Genomic DNA, 9,090 nt, shown 5'->3' on the forward strand with positions numbered 1-9,090 from the left:
CCCATACTGTCCTGGGGTGACACTGGGGGTCCAAGGCCCAAACTGGGAGGTCCCTGACCCAAACTGGGAGGTTCCAGTCCCACAGTATGAGGTCCCAGGCCCATCTTGGGAGGTCCCTGTCCCATTCTGGAAGGTCCCAGCTCCATCCTGGGATGTTCTAAGGTGACAACTGGGGATCCTAGGCCTATACTGGGAGGTTCTGGGGTGACAACTGGGAGTCGCAGGCCCATAATGGGAGGTCCCAGGGTGACATGGGGAGGTTTGAGACTCACACCAGGAGGTCCCAGCTCCATACTGGGGGTCCCAGGCCCATCCTGGGGTGCCCCAGTTCATCCTGGGCAGTGTCAGGCATCCCTGACTGTGGTGTGTCCCCAGGGGGGGTCCTGTACCCCTTTGGGCCGGGCGTGGGGGATGAGCCCACTCCCCATGAGGACGACGGGACGAGCCCCGAGATCTTTCTGTGGGAAAACTTCTCCTTCTTCGGGAGTGGCCACCGCTCTTGCTACGTGGGTCATGTGACTGGAGGGACACAGAGGGGACATGGAGGGTGGCATTGGGGGGGTGACACCAGGAGGGGGGGATGGCAAGTGGGATGGGGGCCACCAGAGTTGTTGGCATCTCCTTTCTTGGCCACATGGGTGAGTGGAGACCCCTGGGGACATGGGGGACACCTGCAGGACCTCCAGGTGGTTTTGGGGTCCCAGGCCCATCCTGGGAGGTTCTGGGGTGACACTGGGGGTCCCAGGTCCATCCTGGGGGGTCCCAGTCCCATACTGGAAGATCCTAGCTCCATATGGGGAGGTTCTGGGGTGACACTTGGGGTCCCAGGCCCATTCTGGGATGTTCTGGGGTCACACTCGGTTTGGGGTCACTGTGACTGGCAGTGTCATAACTGGGACCACTGGGGGGTCACTGGTGGGTGCTCCCCAGGTGTCTCACAGGTGCCATTTGCCCCCAGGTGAACAACAATGGGGTGGTGTCGTTCGGGACGAGGGTCCCTGAGTTCACTCCCCAGCCCTTCCCGCTGCCTGGCCACCGCCCCTTCGTGGCCCCGTACTGGGCTGACGTGGACACGCGGCTGGGGGGGGATGTCTGGTACCGCCAGAGCCGTGACCCTGAGCTGCTGGAGCGCCTGGCACAGGACCTGGCACCCACTGTGCCCCCAGGGGATCCCCCACCGCGCCCCACCTGGGCCCTCGTGGCCACCTGGGACCGTGTGGCCTATTTTGGGGCCGCCTCGGACAAGGTGAGACATGGGACAAGGAGGGGAGGGGGCTCAAGTGGCTTGGCCTTCAAGTGAGGTGTCCCCAGCCACAGTGGCACCAACCATAGTGTCCCCAGCCATGGTGTCCCCAACTTTCTGGGGGACACAGGACTGGGGACACAGCTGGGGGTGGCAGTGCCAGTGTGACATGGTGACAATGTCCCCCCCCAGGTGAACACTTTCCAGGCCGTGCTGGCCTCCGATGGTGTCACCTGCTTTGTCCTGCTCAACTATGGGGACTTGCAGTGGACAACAGGCATTGCCAACATGGGGGACCCCCACACTGGACTGGGGGGCATCCCTGCACAGGTGGGGACACGGGGACACCCCCAGGGACCCCCACACTGGGCTAGGGGGGTTCTGGGATGGGGGGGTAAAGAGTTCTGGGGGAGAATTAAGGGGATTTGAGGTGAAATCAGGGATTTTAGGTGGAAGTAGGGTCATTTTAGGTGAAATCGGGGATTTTAGGTGGAATTAAGGGAATTTTGGGTGGAATTAAGGGGATTTGGGGTGAAATTGTGCATTTTAACTGAAATTAGGGGGATTTTAGGTGCAATTAAGGGAATTTTGGGTGGAATGACTGGATTGGGGTGAAATAAATCTCCTTTTGGGTAAAATTGCGGGAACTGGGGCAGAACTGCCCCCCTCACCACCCACCCTGTCCTGTCCTCCCCCCTGTGTGTCCCCCCATATGCCCCCAGGCCGGGTTTAACAGCGGGGACGACGTGCACTACTATAACGTGCCAGGGTCCCGCACGCCCACTGTGCAGACCCTCAGCCACCGCAGCAACCTGGGGGTCCCGGGGCGCTGGGCCTTCCGTGTCGACCACTTTGAGGCCACTGAGGGGCCCCTCGAGATGCCCTCAAGGACCCCCGGGACTCCCTCAGTGCCCCCCCGAGTCCCGCAGGACCACGGCAGAGCGGACGTATAACTGCGGGTTGTGAGCAGGTGACACCCGGGGCTCTGGGGAGGGGGCTGTGCCCGCACACCTGGGGCACCTGAGACCCCTCCCTTCAGCGCCCCCTGGAGGCCACGTGGTGATAGGAACACCAATAAACACCTGTTGAGCAACACCTGTGTGCAGGTGTGTGTGCACACCTGTGGGGACAGAGACACGTGGGACACTTGTGCCTGTCCCCTCCTGGGTCTGTGAAGGGAACAGACCGGGGAGGAGAGGGGGGATGACAACACCTGGGTGGTACACGGGTGTGACAGACACACGCGATCTGAGGGTGGTTTGGGAGGTCCCTGAGGTGGTTTTAGAAGGGGCTGGCAGAGTCCTTTAGGATGGGGAGCTGGTTTTGGGGGGGTTTGAGGGGGGTCTCTGGGCTGGTTTAGGGGGTTTCTGGGGGGGTCCTTGGCAGGGATTCCCTGGGCTGGTTTAGGAGGGCTGGGGCTCCCTGGGATGGGGGGCTAGAGGGGTTCTTGGGCTTGTTTAGGGGGACTGGAGGGGTCCCTGGGCTGCTTCGGGGGGGCTGGAAGGGTCTCTGGTTGGTTCAGGGTGCTTGGGGGGTCCCTGGGCTGGTATTCCTGAAAAACAGGTGGCTTGACCCCCAACCATCCCAGTCACTCCCAGAGCAGCAGGATATGGTGGAGTTTGAGACCCCCCCAACCATTCCCATCACTCCCATGGCAATGGGATATGGTAGAATCAGAGACCCCTGGCACCAGGGGACCCCCCAACATCCCTAAAATTGGAGGGAAGCCCATCCTGGCACTGGGATGGGTGTTTCCATGGCAACTGGGATCCTTTTATTTCCATGAAACTCCCCAAAAAAACCAGAACTCACCATGCTGATTCCTCACTGTGAAGTGCTGGGATTCAGGATACAGGAGAGTGGGATTTAGGGGTGATTTGGCAGGAATTTCATCACCAGCCAAGTGATGCTGATTTATTAATTAGTAATTAATTAATATCCACTGTTAATTAGCAGAGTTCGGGAGGTTTCCAGTGACACCAGGTCTGTCCCAGCTACGGCTGGTGACAAGGTGGTAACAAAAGTTACTGGAAAACACTGGGATGAGGTGGAAAACCATCGGGATGAGGCAAAAAACCACTGGGATAACAGGAAAAATACCAAAATGAGGTCAAAACCTGTGGAGGAACATCAGAGTGAGTGGGAACGATTCCAAGCCTGGAGAGACTTATATGGAGCTTAGAGAAGACGATAAATTACGGACTTCTGTGTTACTTCCCAGTTCGTCCCATGTTTTATGTACCCTTACATATATTCCTCTATATTAATCCCCTTAGATTGTATTGCCCCAAACATGTCTGTAGTTGTCCACAAGTTTTCCCATCAAAAGTTGTTTACCACCTTGTTCTCCCCTGCATTCTCGCTTATCCCCCACTGATTGGCCGACAAGTGCCGCAGTGCGGAGTGAGCTCCCATTGGTCCCCACTGCTTAACTCCTCCTAAGTTCCTCCCACTTTCCCTCATTCTCCAATCCTGCAATACCCTGAGATGTCCATCCCATGCTCTGCCCTGGTTATCAGACCTCCCCTCACTCAAACCCTATATAAGTCCTTGTTCCCCCTCAATAAAGTGGACATTGCACCCTGACCTTCCACCTTGTCAGAACCCTCTGTGCAGTGTCATGTCCCTATTCCTTTCTCCATCGGGCCGTGGCAAAAACCCACTTGGATGAGATGGAAGAACACCAGGATGAGGTGGGAGAAGACCACAACGAGGTGGAAAACCACCAAAATGAGGTGGAGAAGCACCAAGATGAAGTGGAAAAACACTAGGAGAAGGAGAAAGACACTGGGGTAAGGCGGAAAAAACCACTGTGATGGGGGAAAAGCAGCAGGATAAAGCAGAAAACCACCAAAACGAGGTGGAAAAACACTGGGATGAGGCGGAAAGACAATGGGTTTAGAGGAAAAACACCAGGATAAGGCAGAAAACACCAGAATGAGGTAGAGAAACAGTGAGATGAGGCGGTAAACCACCAAAATAGGTTGAAAAACACTGCGATAAGGTGAAAAACACTGAAATGAGGTGGAATACACACAAATTCTTTGAGGAAGGAGGCACTGAGGCCACAGCACTTCTCCAGGCTGAAGGCTCCAAGCTCTTCCCCAGCTACAAGCAGAAGTAATCCAGGGCTTCGTGTCCATAGGGGTTGGAAGTCCAGACAATGTCAGCTCTTCCAAAGCTCTCCAGCATCCGGCCCAGCTCTGCACTCACTGCTCCCAAACATTCCCTGTCCAGCTGCTCCTCCAAAATCCAGCCAGGATCCAGTCCTGACTTGTAGCAATCCACAGGGATAGGATACACGACCAGGCGGAGATCTGGCAGGACCACAGTTTTCCATAATAAATCCTTGAGCCCTGTTGTGGAGAAGGAATTCCCAAAGAGTCCGAGGGAGCGGAGGCAGGAGCAGTGCCGGAGTGACACCAGCAGGGCATCCAGGTGTGAGTCTGTCAGCCGGCATTCCATGAGGTCCAGGTGGAGCAGGGAAGCCGAGGTTTCCTCCAGGAGATGCTGAAGGGGTTGGAGAAGAGTTTGGGAGAAATCATGGCCGCTCAGATCCAGCCTTTTCAGGGCCGGAGCGTGGAAGCTTTGGGAGAGGAAGGCGAAGTCAGCGGGAAGGAGGGAGCAGAAGGCCAGTTCCAAGCTTTCCAATGGAGCCTCGAGTTTGCTGCCAGGATGAAAAAGGAGATGTGACCCTGTGGTGACATCATGGAGCTGGGAGGGATGCGCCAATAGATCAAACCCTCCATGAAACCTTGAAATGTTGGAATGGCTCCCAAATTCCTGGGGGAACTGCAGCAAACAAGACCCATGATTCCCTTCATGATCATGGAATCATGGAATTAGGAAATCACTGAGGTTGGAAAAGACCTCTAAGACTATCAAATCCAACCTTTGAGAATCATGGGATTATGGGATTCCGGAGTCATGAGATCAGGGAGCCTTGGAATTGTGGAATCATAGAGTCATGGGATCATGGAACTACAAGGTCACAGAATCGTGGGGGTCATGGGATCATGGAACTGTGGGAGCCATGAGATCATGGATTCATTGCATCATGGAATCATGGGGTCATAGAATTATCAGATCATGGAGTTATGGAATTACTGGGTTATGGGATTACAGAGTTATGGAATCATGGAATCATGAGGTGATGGGATTATGGAGTCATGGAGCCAGCCAGGAGCACCTGGTGCTGGTGGAGCTCCGGGATGCAGCGCTTGCTGTCCTCTGGAAACTAGGAATCAGGGAATTCTGGGATCATGGAGTCAAGGAGGTATTCAGTTTGGAAAAGGTCTTGAAGATGGTCAAGTTCAACCTTTGAGAATCCTGGAGTCAAGGAATTATGGGATCTTGGTGTCATGAAATCATGGAATTACAGGATAACGGAATCATGGGAGCATGGAGTCACGGAGTATTGGGATAGCAAAATCACAGAATCATGGGGTCACTAAGGTTGGAAAAGATATCTAATACCACCAAGTCTAACCTTTGCAAATCCTCAGTGAGTGCAGGAAGAATGCAGCTGGGAATCTGTTCCAGCAGGAACTTACCAGAGAATGTGCCTCAAATTCCCAGAGAGCCTGGAGGATCCCAGGTTGAGCTCCCTGAGGCTCTGCAGCTTTCCCAGCTCCCTGGCCAGACACTGGATTCCCAGCACCAACTCCGGCGTCGGCCGCCGCACGTCGACATTGCTGTAGGGAAGTCGGAGGCTTCGGAGACCCAGGAATCGGGAGAGATGTGGCAAAACCAAGGAGAGACCCCCCAGTCCAAGGTTGTTGAAGCGAAGGTCCACCCTCCTTACGCCAGAGGGATCCAAGGATTTCAGCAAACTCACAATTCCAGCCAGGCAGAGCTCCTCGGCTTGGAACTCCCGGCACTTGAGGCGCAGTGGGCTGCTGTTCCCGGCCTGGAGTGCATCCCACAGGATCCCATAGGATGTTCCATTGACAAAGAGATCAGCGTGGATGTCAATGAATCGTGGAGCTGCCGTGGTGCCGGAACGGCCCTTGTGGCTCCTGGATCTGCATTTCTGGAGTTCCCGCTGGTGTTTGGAGACCTCCACACAAGCCTTGGCCAGGGCCACGGTGCCAGACCAGACACTCATCCCTTCCGGAGCACGGCCAGCAGCATCATCCCGGAGTCCCGTCACATCCAGCACACGGAGACGGCACCGGCTGGGCCAGGAAATGGGAAAAACAGGAATAAACAAGCAGGGAAAAACCACAGAAGTGGGTTCTGTGTATTCTGGAATTCCCAAGATTCACCTGGAATCATGGCCTGCTTCCTCCAGATCCTGCCGGAGCTGGTCCACCACGGCCAGGATGACAGACTGGATGCAGAGCTTGGAGGGATGATCCCGGAGCAGCTCCCGGCGCCCCACGATCCCCTGGAAGTTGAGGACTGGGAATGGCCACTGGGCCACCAAATCCTGCAGGACTAGGGGTCTCCCATCCAGGAATGCAGCTTGGAAGAGGACGGGATAGAGCTGGGCGGGGACAGTAGGAAGGGGGCGGTGGGCGACGAGCCGGCGGGCGGAGAGGAAGAGCAGGGAATCCATGAATCCAAGGGGGGCTTCAGGATTTGAGGAGGGCACAGATGAGGTTGGGGGACCCCCAGGATGGCCCTGGGGCGAGGAGTGGGTTGGGAGAATCCCAGGGAAGCCCCAAATCCAGGGATATCCCAGCAAAAAGGGAACTTGTGGAGGAGAGGAGGAGGCAAAGGGGATGTTGGGGTGAGACTCCCCAAGGCAGCCCCCCCCCAAAAACAGGCGTCCCAAAGCTGCCAAAAACCCCCAAACCACTCCAAGTAATCCCCCCAGTCCACCCCAACCAGTCCAGGGACTCCTCCTCTCCAGCCCCTCCACCCCAGGGACCCCCCAAACCACGCCAAGGACCCCTCCCTCAGCACCCACATAAAAGCCCTCCCACTCCAGGACCTCACCAAGGGCCCCAAAACCAATCCAGGGATGCCCCCTCAGCCCCCCAAACCAGCTGAGGCACCCCCTCAGCCCCCCTAAATCAACCCAGGGCCCCTCCCAAATCCCCCCACCCCACGGACCCCCCAAACCACACCAGGGACTCCCCAGAGACTCCTCAACATCCCCCAGGCACCCCCCGAGTCTCCCCCAAACACCCGCATGGACCCTCCCATCCCAGGGAGCCCCCAGAGAACCCCCCAACATCCCCAAAGCAGCCCTGAGACGCCTCCCCAGCACCCCCCAGACCCACCCAGTGACTCCCCCAGCACCCCCAAAGAAAGCTCAGGGACTCCCCAGCATCCTAAAACCACCCACTCCAGGGACCCCCAACCACCCCAGAGATTCTTCTAGCCCAACGAAAACAGCCTAGGGACCTTTCCAGCCCCGATACCCCAGGGAAGCCCCAGGGACACACTAAACAAGCCCAGGGAGCCCTCCCAGCCCCTCTGAAGTACTCCAGAGACCCACCCCCCAAGGCAGCCCCTGCTCTTCCCACCCCCCTCCCCAAGGCGCCCCACACACACCGCACGCCCGCGGCCCCGGCAGCTCCAGCCCGTGCGGCGGCCCCACTTCCGGGTCTGCGCGCTGCCACCACCACTCAGAGAGCGAGACCCACCCCGGGGGCGGGTCTTCGCCTTTCAACTGGCTCCTATTGCTGTCCGTCATCGTTCTTCTCACTTCCCATCTGTAGGAGAGCGGTGTGGGCGACCCTTTTGCCATAGACGCCCTTCCATTGGCTTACTTCGCTGTCCATCACCAATCCCTCCCTTCCCATTGGCTGCAGCGCGACGCGATGTTCGCTCTGAGCCAGGACCGGGGTCCTCTCGGAGCCCCCCGAGACCCCCAGGACCTCCCAAACTCCTCCCGGGTCCCTCTGGATCACGAACCCGCTGCCATGGAGCGGCAGCGGGAGGTGAAGGCGCTGCTGCTTTAGGGAGGCTGGGGGTGGGTGTCCCTGGGGTCATTTGAGGGGCCTGGGGCGGACCCTAAAAAACCCACAAAAATGCCCCCCAAATCCCTTCCCTCTACCATTCCACAGAGGCCCCCCAGCGACATAGCCCCAAAAGGGGGGAAAGGGGGGCGGTACCCCCCAGAGTGAGGAAGGGGACTGGGACCCCCGAAATCAAGCGGAGAAGGTGCTGAAGATGGGGGGCGACCATGAGAAAAGAGAAGAAGAGGGGGAGGGAGGGGTAAAAGGGAAGTGGGTCCCCCCAGCTCAGTGCGGGGACGCTGAGGACTGGGGGACAGTGGGTGTATGAGAAATAAAATACGGTGTTATTATAAAACCAAATTATAGGCGCATTGTGAAGTTGTAAGGTATCCAGTTCCAAACTGGAGTAGGTACTAGGTTTTTTTTTTTGCAGACAGGATAAAGGAAATATGAAGTTCCTAAAAATTAAAATCTTTCGGGCCTATGTGGAAAATTTTGTACATGGGTTTCTTTCCTCTCTTTGGGCTAAGAACAAAGGAAGATCCATCATTTTTGACAGAGGATGCCTCGCAGCCAATCAGAAGGAAAGAAAAGTCCCTCTTCGGAGAAAAGAAACCTTTTTAGGCAAAAATGAATATATTAAACTTATCTGAAAAAGGGTGGGATTTTGTGAAACTATAAAATGTATAAAATTTAAAGCCAAGGGGTCTTTTTCTCCCCGGGTGCTCGGCATTAGATGAGACCCAGCACGTGCTGAATAAACCTTTCCTTGCTGTTAAAGTTCCTTTGTTTCACAGTTAATTGAATCTTTCTAAATTAAATAATGAGAAATTTCTCACAGATGCGGGACGGGGAAGAAGGGGGAATTCTGAACTCCCAGACTGAGCGGGAAGGGGCTGAAACCCTGAAACTGAGCAGGGTGGGGGAGGGAGGACA

The 9,090-nt window shown here is 56.2% G+C and overlaps 1 protein-coding gene across 3 annotated transcripts; it reads right to left on the reverse strand.

Moving 5' to 3' along the window:
• Positions 1 to 3,121: 3,121 nt before the first annotated feature.
• On the reverse strand, positions 3,122 to 8,357 carry LOC113940310 (leucine-rich repeat-containing protein 14-like). Of its 3 annotated transcripts, XR_003525425.1 has the most exons (5): positions 7,747 to 8,357; positions 6,511 to 6,815; positions 5,797 to 6,420; positions 4,281 to 4,910; positions 3,122 to 3,360 (listed from the first exon to the last, which is right to left on the reverse strand). XR_003525425.1 is itself a non-coding variant. In XM_027631437.1 (4 exons), the coding sequence occupies exons 2-4, from the start codon at positions 6,801 to 6,803 to the stop codon at positions 4,352 to 4,354; spliced, it is 1,476 nt and encodes a 491-aa protein (XP_027487238.1). In that variant the 5' UTR covers positions 6,804 to 6,817; positions 7,753 to 8,357; the 3' UTR covers positions 3,122 to 4,351. The 3 variants fall into 3 exon arrangements, 2 of the variants coding, with proteins under 2 accessions (XP_027487238.1, XP_027487237.1); XM_027631437.1 differs by having other exon boundaries at positions 3,122 to 4,910; positions 6,511 to 6,817; positions 7,753 to 8,357; XM_027631436.1 differs by having other exon boundaries at positions 3,122 to 4,910.
• Positions 8,358 to 9,090: the final 733 nt, after the last annotated feature.

The sequence above is a fragment of the Corapipo altera genome, unplaced genomic scaffold (genome assembly GCF_003945725.1).
Source record: "Corapipo altera isolate COAL_440 unplaced genomic scaffold, ASM394572v1 130544, whole genome shotgun sequence".
In the NCBI taxonomy this organism is placed as follows: domain Eukaryota; kingdom Metazoa; phylum Chordata; class Aves; order Passeriformes; family Pipridae; genus Corapipo; species Corapipo altera.

Bases quoted from the DNA above. Each gene is read 5' to 3' on its own strand.
- LOC113940310 (XM_027631437.1), bottom strand. From the start codon at position 6,803: ATGGATTCCCTGCTCTTCCTCTCCGCCCGCCGGCTCGTCGCCCACCGC. The intron at 6,421-6,510 runs GTGAATCTTGGG...TTCCTGGCCCAG, and splicing joins GAAGCAGGCCATGATTCCAG to CCGGTGCCGTCTCCGTGTGC. The intron at 4,911-5,796 runs GTAAGTTCCTGC...TCATCCTGGCAG, and splicing joins AATTTGAGGCACATTCTCTG to CAAACTCGAGGCTCCATTGG.